At 39.2% G+C, this 17558-nt stretch overlaps 3 protein-coding genes and 1 long non-coding RNA gene across 4 annotated transcripts in view; 2 read left to right on the top strand and 2 right to left on the bottom strand.

Moving 5' to 3' along the window:
• ppp3r1a (protein phosphatase 3, regulatory subunit B, alpha a) overlaps positions 1-8760 on the top strand; it is a 22934-nt gene extending 14174 nt beyond the window's left edge. The window contains exons 3-6 of the mRNA XM_034897649.1: positions 4840-5016; positions 6150-6209; positions 6794-6978; positions 8294-8760. Of these exons, the coding sequence (XP_034753540.1) occupies positions 4840-5016; positions 6150-6209; positions 6794-6978; positions 8294-8341 (470 nt within the window). The 3' untranslated portion in view covers positions 8342-8760. The remainder of the gene's footprint in view (positions 1-4839; positions 5017-6149; positions 6210-6793; positions 6979-8293) is intronic.
• wdr92 (WD repeat domain 92) overlaps positions 6051-17558 on the top strand; it is a 13083-nt gene continuing 1575 nt past the window's right edge. The window contains exons 1-8 of the mRNA XM_034897646.1: positions 6051-6061; positions 10156-10159; positions 14650-14907; positions 15537-15637; positions 15927-16057; positions 16168-16269; positions 16413-16528; positions 17052-17186. Of these exons, the coding sequence (XP_034753537.1) occupies positions 14722-14907; positions 15537-15637; positions 15927-16057; positions 16168-16269; positions 16413-16528; positions 17052-17186 (771 nt within the window). The 5' untranslated portion in view covers positions 6051-6061; positions 10156-10159; positions 14650-14721. The remainder of the gene's footprint in view (positions 6062-10155; positions 10160-14649; positions 14908-15536; positions 15638-15926; positions 16058-16167; positions 16270-16412; positions 16529-17051; positions 17187-17558) is intronic.
• On the bottom strand, positions 8715-9747 carry LOC117960089. Its single transcript, XR_004660064.1, has 2 exons — positions 9332-9747; positions 8715-8989 (listed from the first exon to the last, which is right to left on the bottom strand). It is a non-coding gene; the product is annotated as an uncharacterized LOC117960089 (long non-coding RNA).
• pno1 (partner of NOB1 homolog) lies at positions 10940-14109 on the bottom strand. The gene is made up of 7 exons (XM_034897648.1): positions 13803-14109; positions 12628-12774; positions 12436-12519; positions 12040-12100; positions 11792-11909; positions 11388-11458; positions 10940-11257 (listed from the first exon to the last, which is right to left on the bottom strand). Exons 1-7 carry the CDS (start codon positions 13998-14000, stop codon positions 11190-11192), a joined length of 747 nt encoding a protein of 248 aa, XP_034753539.1. The 5' UTR covers positions 14001-14109; the 3' UTR covers positions 10940-11189.

The raw sequence follows: 17558 nt of genomic DNA, 5'->3' as shown, positions 1-17558 counted from the left end.
TTTGTGCGCGCTACTTTGGGGGCCAACGCGTTTCAGTTGCCTAGTAACACAGTTGAGGGTGCATACGGCGCTTATGAGGGTGAATGTGTGTGTTAGTACGTGTGCTCTGTGGTGGATATGAGATTATCATAATCATCTCACAGTTACATCGGGTCTCCCTCCGAGCTGCTCATTAGCATAGCAGTGTGAGGAGCCGCTGTGACTGTGCAGCCCTATTCAAAAACTGTTTATTTCACATACAGTAGGCACATTTTTTGGATGTTTCCCCTTGAATGTTCCATTGAATTCAATTCCTAGGTGTATTATCCAGCTAGTTTATTGTTTAATACCAAGTTGTAACTCTACATGTTATAAATTATACAGTGTTTATATAAGTCCACCATGTAAAACCTGCAGATCTACTTTACCTTCATCCATATTCTAACTAGCCACAAGGGACGCTGGTGCGCATTTGAGTGTCAGTTTGCAACATGGCCCACATATTGTAGCTGTCTCTGCTGCCAAAAGATCAAAAATGCAGGCTATGGTCCGACGCTGACAAATATCCTTTTTTTTTTAAATGTAGAAACAAGAAACATTTGCAGAAACATGCCAAGCCAGGCAGGACGTTTACAGTGTTAAATATTTCATGTGAACGCAATCAATCTTTCTGCAAAGTAAATTTTTCCTCCCATCTGGTGTTGTTAAAAAAAAACAAACACATGTTATAGCTTTCCTCAATGGCTCTCATATTTTTGCCCACACCTGTGACACTTTTTCCAGTTTGTATTTGGTTCTGTTCTTCTTCCTGCAAGAAAAACCAAGGCTCTCTAGTATCTTATTTGTTGGATAGTTTTCAATACCTGTCATCGCACCACATTGGAGATTTGAGCTATACTGTAAAGGAGGATGGCAGTCAGTGCTTGTAAAGCTGGTAATCTAGAAAGATTTAAGCTCATTTTAATGCACTCACTGGAAATAGTTTGCATAAGAGCATGAAGTAATGGTAGTTAATTCAGAGAACCTTATTAGTTTATTGGGAGTTTTCTGTGAAGCCATAAACCTCCAGGTGTGATACGAGGCAGTACTCTCTGCCTCTTGACTGTAACAGTTTTTAGGAAGAGCCATATGCTGGATAAGTCAATTAAACTAACTGCTGTAGTAAAAGTACTGCATCATCGTCTTAATCATGAGTTTTATTTGGCTCAGCTGGGAGCCTCGTCTGTCTGTGATGTTGGCAGACGTGGGACTTGGTGTCGAGACCGGGAAGGGGACTCAGACTGTGAGAAAGCTGTTGTCCTCGCTAGTATGAATAATACATGCACCTACTCACTTGGCAGCTCCAGAAAGCAGTAAGGGATCAGGGCACAGTGTTCAGATTTTCCCTGCTCAGCGACTGCACCAAAGTTTGTTGTGTTGGAAATGTCACAGCAATTTTTCATCTGTTCTCCAGTTTATCCCGCTGACCTGACTGTGTAGCAACAAAAATAATTTAAACAGGTTTAAAAGGTTAACATTAACATCTGTTGTTTGTAGAGGAGCTCTACATTACAGAATGATGAGTTTATGCATATTTTTAGGGCCGCAACTAATGGTTAATTTTATTATTTACACATCTGCCAATTATTTGATCACTATTTCGGTCTGAAGAACACTATAAACCCCAAAGTATTAAGTTTACTTTTGTAGACAACTACAAAAAACAGCTAATATTTGCATTTGAGGAGCTGGTACCTGGTAAAATGACATTTTAAGCTTAAACGATTATCTCTTTATTTTCAGCTCTACATATCTGGCGTGTTTAACCAGAGTGGTACTGAAACCTCAAAACCCGGGTTGTGTTTTGTGTTCTGTTGAACTACACAGGAATTAATTCTCTGTTCACCATTTTCCGCCTTTTGATCTATAGGAGCGGTTCAAGTTAAACTCTCAAAGTCCATGACTTATCCCCTCTATCCTCATTAGGCAACCCTATTGCTTGTGGATAAGTGCTTTTAACTATGAAGTTATTGGCTGCCAAAAAAGGGGAGCTGCTCTCTCAGTTGTTCTGTGCTGCTGGTGCACACGTGCAGAATGTGGGTGTGTCAGGAAGAAGCTGAACCCTAAAGTACATTTATAACCACACTTCAGACAGAAAAAGATATGTCTAGCTGTGGCTGGAGCTCCGTTGAAAGAATAATGGCTTTGATGTAGGCCCTACAGTATGGTTATTATCTGTAGCATTGATACCCCTCGCACAGGTGTAACCGCTACGAGCCAAGCTGGTGTCATCTGCTGCGATCTGGAAATGGGAGGCTGCTGATAAGAAAGGGTTTCATGTCAGAGGACAGCCTTGTGCTCGGCTCTGATACCTCCCACCTTGGAACCTTATTGCATGTATCATTTGTACCTGTGTGCAGATTTATCATGTAACAGGATTTGTTCCAGCAACGCCTCATTCAGAATACATCTTCCTAATGTGTGCAAATCTCATGGAAATGAGACACATGGCTATAACAAGCATCTGTTGTACTGGAGGGCTGTTTCAAACTGATGCACAGGGCAAAACAACAGGCTTTTGTATTACAAATTCAATTTACCAGGTGCTTGCAGAGCAGACAGGATGATTACATCTTCATTTGTTGTCTCTTTTAATGTCCTGATTTTGCATTTCGGTAAAACAAGTTATTCTTATTTATTTATTTTCGGATTATTTTTGTGAATATTTTAGGCCTTTATTTAAGAGGAGAGTCAATGACATAAAAAGGGAAGAGAGGGGAAATGACACGCAGCAAAGGGCCACAAGATGGAATCTAACCCCAGGCCACCACAGTAAGGACTGAGCCTCTGTACATGGTGCACACGCTCAACCAGGTGAGCTATCAAGGCAAGGCAAGGCAGCTTTATTTGTAGAGCACATTTCAGCAACAGGGCAATTCAAAGTGCTTTACATAAAATCAGTTAAACAGATAAAACACAAGTACAAACAGTTAAAAATCATAAGCATCAAACACCGATAAAACACATGAATAGACAGGGTAACCTTAAGACAAGTTATTCTAAAGCACTTTTACTATAAACTACAAATTACTATACCATGGCTGCAACTAACAATCCTTTTCATTATTGATGAAAAATTAAACAAAATTCATAAAACATCTGGTTTATAAAGGAAAATGTTCCCCAAAGGATTTCCAATGGCCTTAGGGTAAATATTTAAATTGCATGGTTTTGCTTGAACAACTGCTCACAACACAAATGTTTTCAATTGCTATGAAAAGTAGACTAAGAAAATCAGCAAATATTAATTTGAGAAGCTGGAACAAGTGATCTGCTTCATGTTATTCCATGCTGTGACTGTGTCCATTCCAACTTCTAAATCTCTCTTTCAAGTTCCTCCACCACACACACTCTGACTAGTCATCAAGCTGATGTAGCACAGCATCCCTGAACATTAAAACCCAAAGCACAACCTACACCTCTTCAATTCAAGTGGCATGAGTCAAATATTCGGACAGTACATAGAGTATGAACATTAACACAACATTAAGATTGATATAAGTTAATTATCTCTTACATCTCTCTCTCTTGTTTCCTCATACAATAAGAAGAGGAGCAATGGAATAATATTGTATCAACTTGGAATCCGTGTGTGTGTGTGTGTGTGTGTGTGTGTGTGTATTAGGATCCAAATATAAATAGGGTGCATACGTTTCATTAATGTATCATTTTGAATAAAAGCAAGACTTTTTTCTAAGTTATTTTTTAATTACTCTTCTTAAGGGCTGAACACAGTTCTTCCAAAAGATATTCCCTCACTTGGTGTTTTGGTGTTGGTGGTGGAGAGCCAACCAAATCTCATGGCAGTTTGTGAAATGGTGATGTTATTTAATCTATTGATTTGTGTTTAGGGACACGATTTAAATTTTTTTCGTGGGGATGAGCATTATGTTATTATATTACAATATGAACAGTATGAACAGCTCTTGAATCGGGAATGAGAATGATTGAGTCAGTAAACCTAGAATGAACTGAATTCTTAGCCTCATAAATCTGTCGCACCCTTCTTTCACTCCTTCCCTCTGTTAGCTATGTGTTAAGATTAATAGATAGCCCATGTCATTTAGGATCCCAGATTAAAACACGCAAAGTAGTAGATCACGTGGCTGTGTGTGAATGAGTATACATAGTAATTAACGCTGCTTCTGGATTACACCTTGCCATTGTTCAGTGTAGCAGCCGGGGAGTTAGGGTTGTTTCTGATGGAAGGGGAAGGAAGGATGCAGACACCATCTTATAAAAAAGCACCAGTAGACAACAAATGCTGTAAGTTTGCAAAAGTTATGTCTGTGGTTTTGTCTATTTTTCTTTCTGCTTATTCCTCTGTTAAACCTTCTCCTCCACCTGTTCTGCTCAGCTCCTATTTTTCTAACTTTCCCTCATTTCTTATTCTTTAGCGCAGTACCAGGGTTGGCTTTACGTAACAGCGTTTTCAATAATTGCACCCATAGAGAAGCAGAAAATCATGTACTGTGGGTCTGCAGCGTGGTCCAGAGTTGGTGTCCTTGACCTAGTTTCAAGTGGTGGCTACTAAAATGTATGACTACTGCTCATGAAGGTTTTAGCAAGGATATTTATATTTTGGATAAATATTTACTGGCTTAGTGTATGGGATTTTGTTTATTCATCTTGGGAAAATGTTTCTTCTTGTGGTATAAACTTCCGTGCATGGCTGCTATAGGGCACCATGCTTCTGACCCCTGCACACTTTATGATTTGTTTTCTTATAATTCTGATGATCTAGGAGAACATCAGCTCAATGTCTGCAGTAAAATGTCTCATCTGGATATTCTCCCTCTTCTCTTTTTTGTCTTTGTCCAGTCGATGCTGATGAGATTAAGAGGCTAGGGAAAAGGTTTAAGAAACTCGACCTAGATAACTCTGGCTCACTCAGCGTGGAGGAGTTCATGTCGCTGCCGGAGCTGCAACAGAACCCGCTGGTGCAGAGGGTTATCGACATATTCGACACAGACGGGAACGGAGAGGTGGACTTTAAAGGTAAGCAAATGGTACAAATTGACTATATCATATTTCAGAAGGGCTTCATCAAAATTGCTTCAATTTAAATATAATGTTTGGAATTTTGGAGTGCCACTTTAACAGTTTTTATGATTCTGTTGCTTTAGCAAAGCACCCAGAGGTTCCCTTGTCTTTAATCTGACCAAAAATAAGGCCTCAGCAATGGCTTTCATTTGATAAGATGGCATCTTTTTAGGCCTTCATTTTTACTCCTATTTTTAAATGCAGGCAGCCAACTCGCATGGACTGGTTAGAATGTGAATAGTGTTTTGAGTTGGTATTTGACATCTAGGCTCAAATCTTGTCACACCTTGCAAGCATGCACCAAACAGTTGCATCAGATACAGAGGTCGCCAGTAATTTTGGAGCTGAATATGAAGTGTGTGGTGAAAATGTGATTGGTACTACCTGTCAAATGTGTGACAGAAGCCATGTTGAGTTTCCCACCAAGCAATATCACAGGGAAACTCCTCTGTGAAAGGAATGAGTTAAAGATTATTCATTATTTCTTATTTTTTTATCAAACAGTGAAGAAAATCCACTTCCTTAACTGAATATACGACGAGGAATTACCCCTAACCCTTGAAGATACTGTGACAAAACAGAGATATTGTTAACCAAATTTTAAAAAATACATAATTATCTTGGATGTTCGCTGTCAGTGGATGATTCTAAATGATCAGATATCTGTATCCAGGGACTTTGCGCCCGGCAGTCTCTTTCGTCTCTTCATTACAACAGAAGTGCTTTCCAAAATGGAAAACAGGGAATGTATTTATGTATTGCCATAGATCCTATTTCTTGGAAGTCAGTTAAAAAATGCTGGGGCAATAGTGTCATAACATTGAAGACAAAATTAGCAATTAGCAAGTTTTGGAAGAGAGTTCAAATACACTGATATCTTCTTGCGTAGTTGTAGATGGGCTTTCAATTTGTGTTTTGTTTTTGTTGTTTTAAATGATATTCATCAGCGTTGGTAATGCATATCAAGTATCGACATGTACAGCACTCAGCACATCCAAATGTTGCCACAATGTTATCAGCAATGTTGAATTCTTAAAGCCCAATTAGCTGTAAAACCCCCAGCACTGATTGTTGTTATCCTCTCCCAGAGTTCATCGAGGGAGTCTCACAGTTCAGCGTCAAGGGAGACAAAGAACAGAAACTCCGGTGTAAGTAAAGCTGCTTCTTCATTAAAACCGTATGGTAGCAGTACAAGTTCAAGGTCTCTTATCCTCAGATATATCTGCTTGTTTTGTTGCTTAGGGACTTTAACCAGCGGGGGCTTTTGTCTCCTGTGCCTCCCCTGTTCTGTTTGTCTCAACATGCCCTACTGCTATAACAAAAAACTCCCCTGGGGAAAAATGTAAACGTTGAGTATTGTACAAACGACCTTTTCGGCTCACCTGCTAAGGGCTAGTGAAGTAAAAAAAAAAATATCCAGGTTTCCACCAGTTTTCAGTTCTGTTAAAGCTAGTCAACCACTCTCAAAACAAAGAGGCTGGGAGAAAGTTGAGATGTCACTGCTTCTAGTGGAACCAGTGGAACTGGAAGCCAAACTAGAACATGATTGATAAGGGTTTGTTGTTTTGGTTTGCTCAAGACAAAGTTTGAGAGCAGCTGACACCTCCTGTAATGTAGCCGCGTCTTTCAAACGTTACTGTCGCTCTGGCAGCTAGTGCTCTGTAGTTGTTGCTGTGTAACTGATACACTCTTCTTTTCCTCCCCTCCATCATGCCACACCCTGTCCTCACAGTCGCTTTCAGGATCTACGATATGGACAAGGACGGCTACATTTCCAATGGCGAGCTCTTCCAGGTGCTGAAGATGATGGTAGGCAACAACCTGAAGGACACACAGCTCCAGCAGATTGTGGACAAAACCATTATTAACGCAGACAAGGACGGAGACGGAAGGATATCCTTTGAAGAGTTCTGTGCAGTAAGTCCAAGCCGTCCTGTTTTTCATTTGGGGGGGGGGCATTTCAGCTGATGCAGCCTGTTATGTTGAAGGCAAATGTCAAAGAGGAAAAGACAAAACTGCTTTTAGCGCTTTAGGCTAGTGAGTTCTTGTTGCACATGTGGCACTAAAATGCAGCAAATCGTGAGTATCAGTGAGTGAGTGCAAAACTCACTGTCCCCATTTAGAATGAATGGAAAGACCTGCGTTTTTGCAGTATGGCCGACAGACTGAACGCAGCTTTAGTGTTCTCTTGTTGTAAAAAGGATCGTACACATAACTCATCTCTCCTTGAACCTGATTGCTCTGAGACATTCCAACGGCTGTTATCTCCAGAGCCTTGAACTGAAAAGGCTGTCGTCCTTGCGGGACAGTATTATCAGGGTAACGCAGGAGAATATTAGTGGCAGAGACGGTGTGACATGATTTCAGTCCGGCTCATGGTTAGCACTTATCTGAACACTGTAGAATGAAAGAAACCGTAACAAAGACGGTGTAAAAATAGGATGATGGATATAAAAATAGATTCAGTAAGAAGATAGTAGTAGTAGTAGTAGTAGTAGTAAAGGACAAGAGAAGATACCTGCAGTGCTGCTGCAAGGTTTCAGCAGTATAACAACACATTAAGGTGTTAAAACCCAACTGTTGTACATTGCTGAAATGATGTGTCGTATTGAAGGGGCATGCCACACATTTTAAACGCAAAGTTTATCTTGCTTGTTATTTGATGTTGATAACGGTGGCTGGATGACGTAGTAACCTATTCTGAGGTGAAGCTGGGGTTTGCTGAAAGATTCAATTGAGCTGCATAATGGGAAATGTGACATACTTCTGTAAGACTTCTCTTCCTCTGCTGCTTCAATTTGCCTAGTCCTTATTTAATGCATATCCTGAGTCCCTGACTGTATGAAAGTGTGATACTGAATTGCTGGACTACCTTTTTAATACACAATTAATGGCCAATTAACATAATCAGTTCATTTTTTAAGTCCAAGGAAAGTGCTAATGCCTGTTTCCAGCTTCTTCAATTTGAGGATTTGTATACAACATAAACCTTAATATCTTTGTTTGAAGATTTAACCATGGTAGATTATTATGGGCATCTTTCACCATTGTCTGTTTGAAAGAACCAATGATTCATCAATCGTTAGGGTTACTGTGAAAGCAAGAACTGTGAAAAGCATACGTTTTTAAAAAGTTCTATGAAACTGAACACTTGAACCTTAAACTTTTGTATTTACCAGCATTGGATTAATAAATGTATTTTCTTTCTCCTCCCTCTCACTTCTTCTTTCAGGTAGTCGGGGGTCTTGATATACATAAAAAGATGGTGGTGGATGTGTGAGCACTTTTTGGCTTGCTGCCCCCCCCCCCTCCTCCTCAACACTCGCTTTCTCCACCATCTCTGAAGATCTGCTCACGACGTCGGGAAAAATGCTCTCTGTGTAACTCAATGGACGTATTCGCTCTCTTTCTCTCTCTCGCTGTAAAGCCACTTTTTCTTTTGAAAACCACAGGCCTAGTGAAGCCAACTTGAAAGTGTTATTGAACTATAAATCCTCTCAATAACCCGGTCGTAGCACTTTAAGAGACTGAAGGACATCTATTAGTCATTCGCAGAGCAACTCTGACTTTGGATGAGGGGGGAGAAAGTGGGTTGAGGGGGCGCAGTGAAGAGGCTTGTTAGCTTCTTCACATTTCTTCTTTGTTTTTGTTAATTGTTATTTTTGATATTTATTTTTTGTTCTTGTCTTTTATAAAGAAAAAAAATACAAGTATATCCATGGTTGTCTTGTGAGGGAAAGTGTACGTAATAATCACACTAGACTTACAGGACATGAAGGGTATGAAGTGCCAACCAGAACATATCCAGATACCAGTCCAAGTTATTACCTATCATCACCATGGTCATTCATGCCAGACAGACTGGCTTTTGATACTCCCAGCTCATATTTCATGCAAAACTAAATTTCAGTTGTCATGACTTGTTGTCCTTTGTTTAAAGGTGCTCTAAGCAATATCATGCGTGTTTTAGGCTAGAACGTTTGTCACATACAAAAAACATCTCCTCACTATCCGCACACTGCCTGTCCCCAGAACACACTGTAAAAAGGTGTACAAACGGCAACAAAAACTAAATGTATCCCCCTGCACCACAAACAGTGTTCCAGACAATAACCAACAAGAAGGATTTGGGGGGGGGGGGTTAGTGCGTGGAAGCACAGAGGGGAGGGGACAGGATTAGGAGGGAGGAAGGAGCAAACTAGTCTTGTTTTGTTTGAAAAGACTTCTATTGTCAACAAGAAGTAACGTCACCCAACATGGCTTAGAGCACCTTTAGGCTTACATACACTCTCAGCAAAGCAACTCATGTTTTTTCTTTATTTGTGATAAGATTGCTAGGTTTATTCATGCTTAATATGTTTATATTGTTGGAGATTACTCATGTTTCCGGTCATGAAATCATAGGTAGATACATTAATGCCAAGAAAATGTCTTTTCAAAAATATTTTGTGGCTGCAAACTGATAGATGGTCTACTCTCAGTGAAGCATTTTGTGTTTACCAGTGTACATCCATAAGACAATCTCCAAAGCAAAGAATAACTGCACTCACACTGACAAATGAATTGTAGTGGAATCATTAGATTTATATTTAATGTGAAGAACAGAAGCTGGATGGACTTGGCTAAGAACTGAGATTAATAGAGTGAATAATGGTGAGATTATACACGATATGTGCATTTTCTTACCAATATGTGTATATTAGGTAATGAATGTGTGCACATCTGTAATGGCAAGAGGAAGAGGCTTTCCCTCTTCTTTACATGAGCCCTTCTGAATACCGTACTTACCCTTTCTCATTACAGTACAGGTCAGTTTTCTTTAACGCAACCCAAACACTTCAAATCTTAACATGCTGGCATGATCAGTGTGTACTGGGATAAACTGTACATTGTGGTTTCTTTTATGGAATGTGTACATTTCAAAAGTTGTCTTCCTCTCCCACTTATTTTCTCCCCTCCCATCCACTAATACTAACAGGGAGGAAAAACAAATTCAACCAAATTTGAATTTCTATGTGAAAATGCTTCCCACTATAAACATCGGGATTAGGTTTTATTTGGCTTTAGATGCCGACTGCGGGTTTGAACAGGAAGTCACTCAGGAGTGCTCAGCGTCCCTCATCTCAAAGCTGCACGGCATGGGGCTCCCTGTGCTTGCATGACATGGAAATATTTTTTGTTGTGCATGTAGATCCATTTTTTTTTTTTAATAATCCTCTCGTTTACACATAGATGGTGATGCTAATATATTTAAGAATTTAATGGTATACAATATGGATGTTGCCAAACTTTGGTAAATGTACACATAAGAGAGGTAATCCAAAAGAACTGAACTAAATGTAACTTTTTATATTTTACCCAGGTCAGCAAAATGCTTCTATTCCAGTACAGGTTGCATATCTGATCCGGTCTCAAACTGCCACACACTGTACTCAGCTTAAAAGGGGAACTTTTGAGGGTGTTTTTCTTTTTCCTTTCTTTATTTTGTATATAAGTATTTGTTAAAATGCAGTTCTGGCTCTCTGTTCTCTGTATAGCTCAGACCACGCTTTAGTTTGTAAGTGGTATTTTTTTCTCGGTGGGAGTTGGGTTCTTTTTAGTTTTATGGGGATATCTGAAAAGTTTAAGAACCTTTTGTTCCTTTTTCTGCATGCTGCGTCTTATGCTGTGGGACTGTTGGAAACTTGATACTGTATGAAAATTAAATAAAATTGAAATGATCTTTGAAAGGATGAAAGTAATCAATGTATAGTCAGTATCACAAACTTGTGTTATCATGCAGCAGCAGCATACAGTCATCTTTTAGTGTTAGGTCATTAGGTCCTGATCCAAAAACCTGACATTTTATACACTTTAGTGACACAATTATACTCAGTTGTTAATGTGGATTGAAAATATTTATTTACATAAACTTATGCTTAGAGATAAGCGAACTCTGTTTATGCATGTATAATGATCCTGCCTCATGATTTGGGTCAACTGATCCAAAAATGGGTCTGCTTAATGCATGAGGCCATAACAGAGTAACCCGAGGTGTCAGTCCAAGAAGGATCATCAGTCACAGATCAACGTGTGAATTCCACCAGCCAACGGGGAAAAGATAAATACACACAGCAGCCAATCAGACTTCAGAATCTCTCGGCGGTCCGGCTAGCAACCACCCTGATGTTACCGTAGACCTTTGAAGGTGGACTTCCTGCAGAGGCAGAAGGGGTTTAAAGGTCATTTCTCAGCACAACATGTGAATTCAGATAGTGCTGTTCCAAATTCAACATCAACCATCTTGTTTTACTGTGATCAATTATAAAACACAATATCTTTCTTACCTAAGATTAAGTTGCAAATTGCTGTACGGGCCATCTTGATATTCTGAAAAGACCCTAATATGTGAACTTTTCTGTTGAGAGAGATGGGGGAGTGTTAAATGGTCCAGCATGAGAAAAGACGTTTGTCATGTCTTTGGTAAGAATTCCAAATTGCCAATATTATTTCACAATAGTGTGTTTCTGCATCTTACAACAAAACAACAGCGTACAAAGGAAATTATGAATTAGTACAGTTGTGAACCAGTACATGGGTCTGCTGTGTTGAAATGTGAACACAGTGTCAGCTCATAAAACGTAGCTCTTTTCCTGTCTTTGTCATTTAGAGATCATTTATTTTTATCACAATGTGTTATACTGCCAAAAAACACTGCAATTAAATGCATCGATGCATGAAGAACACTTACGTCTCAGCAAGCACAATGCGAGTCTTTGTTACATTTTCAATGGTGAATTTAGTTTTTCCTCCCTTCCCTGCTATTCTTCCGATGGCTCTGGATAAGTGGTCTCCCTTCAGAGGTTTCACTGCCAAGAGAGACAACATGATTAAATACACACCAAAGAGGACACAGGGTTCATTTTGCAGCAGAGAACAAAAAGTATAAAAAATAAATAGGAGCGTTTCAGAGCAGACATAAGAATGATGTCTTCTTACCGTCTGTGACATCAAAGCTTTCTAGGAAAAGCTCATCTAACCTGATGAGAGCTAGGGCGTCCTGGGAACAGATAGTGGGAAAAAAATCAAGGGAAATTTACAAAACATAAATAATAAAACGTTTTAACAGTTATTATAAAGCTAAGTGTTTAGATTTAGGTACCTGCCTATTTAAAAGTAAAATATGGCCACTACAGTCTATATTTAAATTCAATGCATGTTTCAGACTGTTTTCCTGTGGCTTCATCTAATTGGTTACAGACGATATTGACTTGATTTCAAAATTTCATTAAAGTTCAACGTCAGTAGAAGAGATCTAGTCCTAATCCGAAACCTCTATCACTGCCGCCTCACTTTACATTGGCTTGACAAATATATATTTTGTACAATACTTACTTCCACCTGGAATCCCAAAACAAACGCTTTAACAAAATCTGATGCTTTTGTGAGCGAGCCAATGTCCTGCGTTTCTTTGCATGTCTGAAAGAAGGAAGACTTATTACACACAACCTTGGGTAGCAAAGAAAAAAAGAATTGAAGATGGGCATTATTTTAAAAACATTGCTTTAATAATATGGGGAAACTTACTTTGATTTCAACATTTCTAGTTTTAAGGTTGAATCTAACTTGAAGCTGTAGGTTCTCTACAATGGGGGTGAAGATCTTCAGCCAGTTTTCCTTCAGCGGGGTGTATCTGTGAGCCGGGACGGCAATTTTGCGCATCTCATCTGGTCCCTGAAACAGACACAAAGCAACTAACATATTACTGTGTATTATTACCAAAATGGTGTTCTGTGGAACTAAACTGATTTATTTGAATACCATTTTTGTAATAGAAAGTTACAAAATGGTATTCAAATAAATAATACTTGTTATTGTCACAGATTGTCCGTTTTAGCATTTAATTACAGAGGCAATCATTTGCAATTGTAATTTTTATGCTGTGGGTGTTCTTACTAATCCTTATATTGCTGGGTAGGTATTCGCCAGTTATGAACATCTGATGAGGTAATCCAATGTTTTGCATTTAAAAACCTATTCTACAAAGTAGGGATGTAACGGTTACCTGTGTAAGTGCAAACAACGATACAAATGTTGACGATAACAATTACCGCTTTGATTTAAAATATCATTAATATCTGTGGATTAAGAGGACTGGTATTTTTAGGCATATTTTAGTTATTATAAAAATGCCAAAGGACAGTTGATTAGAGATAGTTATCCTGTTTACAGAACGTTAAGGGAAAAAGTTGTTGCTTTAGGCTATGAACACAATTTAAAAAAAGACTGCAATAATACCGAAAATCGTGATAATTTTGGTCACTAACCGTGAGGTTAAGTTTTCATACCGCTACATCCCTACTACAGAGTAAAGTTAGCTTTTGACTGCAACCATTAGCTACATACTAGCTGGTATGGTCGAGTATTGGGCAACGTTTGTAAAAAAAGTCGTAAAAGTGTGCCAGAATAACCATAAAACTGATTTCAAGTGTACTGAACACAAGTTTGTTTTTTGGTAAGCAGTGTTGCAATGATACTAAGTACATTTTCTCATGTACTTTACTTTACTAGCTTCATTTCAGAGACACATACTGTGCTTTTTATTATCTGAGAGGCAGCTTAATATAATGTTACTTAACATATGATTATTTTTATACCCTTTCTGTTCAGTGAAAACTATGTAAATTGTATTTCTATGCAGATAACACTATTGGTATTCGTATTGGATAACATTAAGACACTACACGGAGCTTAGTGGTTACCCTTAATTTGTCGCTTGAAATTGGTGGAAACTGCGGCCGCTTGCTTGCCACCGGCCCCTCTGTGTCCATCTCCACTCCATCTTGTTCACGTTTTCGTTTCTGAGTCTTTCTAGACTTTACTTTTGTAAAAGACTCCGTGTCATCTTTGATCTCCATGGTAGCGCCAGCTTCTGTCGTTGTATTTTTTTCTGTGTCCATGTCTGAACTTGGTTTTTATATCAGATTAAACCGTCAAAAGTGAGGCAGACTGTAGTTACAGAGACACATAGGTGTCCTCGTGCAATGAAAAGGGACCCAAACAGCCACATCATCCACGCCTGTAGAAATAATAATACAATAATACATAAATATTCATGTAGTTATTACAATATAAGTATTATTCGGTTTGCATAATTGAGTTTAAAATGATACAGTATCCGAATACATTTTGTGTGCACCTCAAATACATACATTTTTTGTTGAATTGTTTACATTTGATCAGGCATGTCTTTAGGCAGCCTCATGCTCAGCTACTTTTAAGGTAGGACAGTTAAGACGTAAATTGTTTTTGTAGCGACCTCGATTGGGCCAAGTGTAATACCCGGAATATATATATATTTACAAAGTTGTTGCGTTGTTTGTTTTGCTTCAATTGATTAGCGATGGATGTTTAATGTCAAGAAGTCACAACATAAAATTGAAAAACATCCATTTTATTGCCTTGTTACACGCAACGGTAGAATAGGTGGCGGTACGCTCCTAAAGATTGGTGTGTAGCACGCATATAAAACTAAAGTAGAAGAAGAGGAGGAGAATACGAAGAAAAAGAAGAAGAAGAAGAAGAAGGTCCAGCTCCAGCTCCAACTCTATTGGACGTTTTTCTTGATACTTTTACAACAACAATTCAACCGTTTTACACATTATCTCTCAACCGGCAAATATGTCGTCGCCACTAGCAAAGCCTCAGATTATTGCGCATTTTCAAAAGAGTTTGAACTACACTGTTTTTGACACTAAATGGATTCCCTGCAGCGCGAAGTTCGTCTGTATGGGGAACTTTCCTAGAGGAACCGGAGTAATGCAAATATATGAAGTGGAGCACGGAGATGCTCAGCTTATCAAGGAGGTAGATAACACGTAAACATTTCACTCCTGTTTTCCCTTGTCTCCTTTTTTACTCAGAAAAGCATCATGTAAACGGCCTATTTGAGTGTTAGCAATCTTATCTTCTTAGGTTCTAGAAAAGTCTTGCTAGGTTGTCTCCATAGCAACGAGCAACAAGAAGACAGCCCCATGTTGTGTAGGTAACAACAACTGTTGTTAACATACGGAAACGTTACAGCTTAAACGTTTTGAACTACATAAGATGTAAGAGGTTGCTAACAATTAAAGGGTCCTTTAGTGCTCAGACTATCATTTAACTGCCACCACTGGAGGCAAATGGTGGTATAACGGTGTAGACCCTGGTCTGGACTAATCATTCTTAGTTCTAGGTTAAATTGTTGGTTAGGGAGTCGGTGTTTGATTAGATCAGAGTCATTCTGACTAAATACACTGTTACAAAACATTTCTCATTGCTCTCCTACATATCTAAACATATAGATTTTTTTTTCATTTAGGATGTTCTCCATTAACACATGGCTCAAGATTGAACCCAAATAAATATATGTTGTTCCTTCTTTACTGCTATTATAATGCTTGTTGCATTATCTCATGGTTGGAACTAAAGAAGATTGTGCATCTCATGTGTTGCAGGTAGAGAAACCTAAACCCATAAAGTGTGGAACATTTGGGGCCACCTCTCTTCAACAAAGACACATTGCAACGGGAGATTTTGAAGGAAATCTCAATATATGGTTATGGTTTTATCCATACACACTAAGTATCTTCATCTTTGTATTGTCAGTGAAATGGTCAAAGGTTTTAATTCAAATGTAATCTCCAACCACTTCATGTGCTAACTGTAGAGACTACCTCTAAAGCTGTTTTAATTCCTAAGGCTCAGTTGGACAAGTAGAATTGGCTTCTTAGTTATTCAATATTATAAAGAAGAATTGCTGTCTGACTTAATGGAAAGCGAGGTCACACTGACACTGTTTTGAGGTCTACTGGTTTCTTCAGTGCTTATGCTTCTTTTGTCCACAGGAATCTGGAGATGCCTGAAGTGCCAGTGTACACTGTTAAGGCCCACAAAGAGATAGTGAATAGTATTGATGCTGTTGGTGGCCTGGGGATTGGTGATGGTGCACCTGAGATAGTTACTGGAAGCAGAGACGGTAAGAGCATTCAAAAAGAGTAGGCATATGCAGTTTGCAAGCTAAAGCGTTTTAAAGCAATGACACCAAGAAAACAAAGTGAGCTAAAATGTCAAATTATCTTGGGACAGGAACAGTCAAGGTGTGGGATCCTAGACAGAAGGATTCACCTGTAGCCAACATGGAGCCCATGGAAGGAGAAACCAAGAGGGATTGCTGGACTGTTGCATTTGGTGTGTGAAATATAAGTTTTGCAGCTTATGGACGTAGCCACAACTTTTAGATACAATGGCTTTTATAGAAAAGGAAGCAGTCCCGTTTTAGACACCTGTTTCTTTAGCATCATCAGTGAAAACACTGCTCATTTTCTTTACAGGTCATGCCTTCAACGATCAGGACCGCTGTGTGTGTGCTGGCTACGATAACGGGGACATCAAACTCTTTGACCTGCGCAATATGTCTCTACGGTGGGAAACCAACATTAAAAACGGGGTGAGGTGAACACGTGTTGAAATGTTAAAACATAAAAAAAAACATCTGCTTATAAGTGGTGTGACAGCCCATGTGGCTTCCCTCTGGATTTCTTTAGTCGTGTAGAAAGTGTGGCTCCACAGCAAGAAAATGACAGTCAGCTCAGTGCTGAAACAAAAAGAGTAATCCTCATAATTATTAGATACATTATTTCTTTTGCAATGCAAACCTGCACTTGAATGAGAATGTAGACACAAACAGGATCAGATGTGGAGAAAGAGCTGAAAATTCCTTCCCAGCTAGAGCGTACATTAAATCACAGGGGAAGTCTGCATGTTCCCTTTACCCTTCGTATACAAAGCCCTGCACTGGTTTTATTACACAGTCTCTCTTATTCATCACCTCCTGAATGGGGGTGAACCCATCAGGGGTCATTATATTCATTTCAACACTTTCTGTTGTAGAGAGAATAGTTTATGGTGGACCCATGCCATGTGATAAATGTCCAGGGAGTGACTGTTATTATTTCTTACATCATGACCAGGTATGCTGTGTAGAGTTTGACAGGAAAGACATCAGTATGAACAAGCTGGTGGCCACCTCACTGGAGGGAAAATTCCACGTCTTTGACATGAGGACCCAACACCCCACCAAGGGCTTCGCCTCTGTTTCCGAAAAGGTAATTGACCTGTGTGGAGAAAGCCAGACGGATGTTTGGCTCTCTTGTGTAGGAAAAATGTCCAACGGTTATTATCATTATCCTTATTTTTACATTTGTACGCTGCAGAGGAAAACGGGGGCGCATCTTGGTTTGACCGTTTTTGCAGCTGGAAGTGTTTGAGGTGGTGTTTGTCTAATATTCTTAGTGGCTTTGTGACACTCGCCAAAAATGACACTGGGCTGGGGCAAAGAGAGAAGTGAGGCTTTTTGTGGGAAAATGCAAGAAAAACACACTTAAACTGCCGTTAGTGTCCAAGGCAAGGCAAGGCAGCTTTATTTGTATAGCACATTTCAGCAACAGGGCAATTCAAAGTGCTTTACACAAAATCAT

Source organism: Etheostoma cragini, chromosome 17 (assembly GCF_013103735.1).
Source record: "Etheostoma cragini isolate CJK2018 chromosome 17, CSU_Ecrag_1.0, whole genome shotgun sequence".
Taxonomy (NCBI): Eukaryota; Metazoa; Chordata; class Actinopteri; order Perciformes; family Percidae; genus Etheostoma; species Etheostoma cragini.
This window is presented reverse-complemented; position numbering and strand designations above follow the sequence as displayed.

What these genes read in the sequence shown, in the direction of transcription:
- pno1 (XM_034897648.1), bottom strand. Translation starts at nt 14,000, where the DNA reads ATGGACACAGAAAAAAATACAACGACAGAAGCTGGCGCTACCATGGAG. An exon ending in TTTCAAGCGACAAATTAAGG is followed by an intron (nt 12,775 to 13,802) that starts GTAACCACTAAG and finishes TGTCTGTTTCAG; the next exon opens with GGACCAGATGAGATGCGCAA. An exon ending in CGCATTGTGCTTGCTGAGAC is followed by an intron (nt 11,459 to 11,791) that starts GTAAGTGTTCTT and finishes CTCTCTCAACAG; the next exon opens with AAAAGTTCACATATTAGGGT.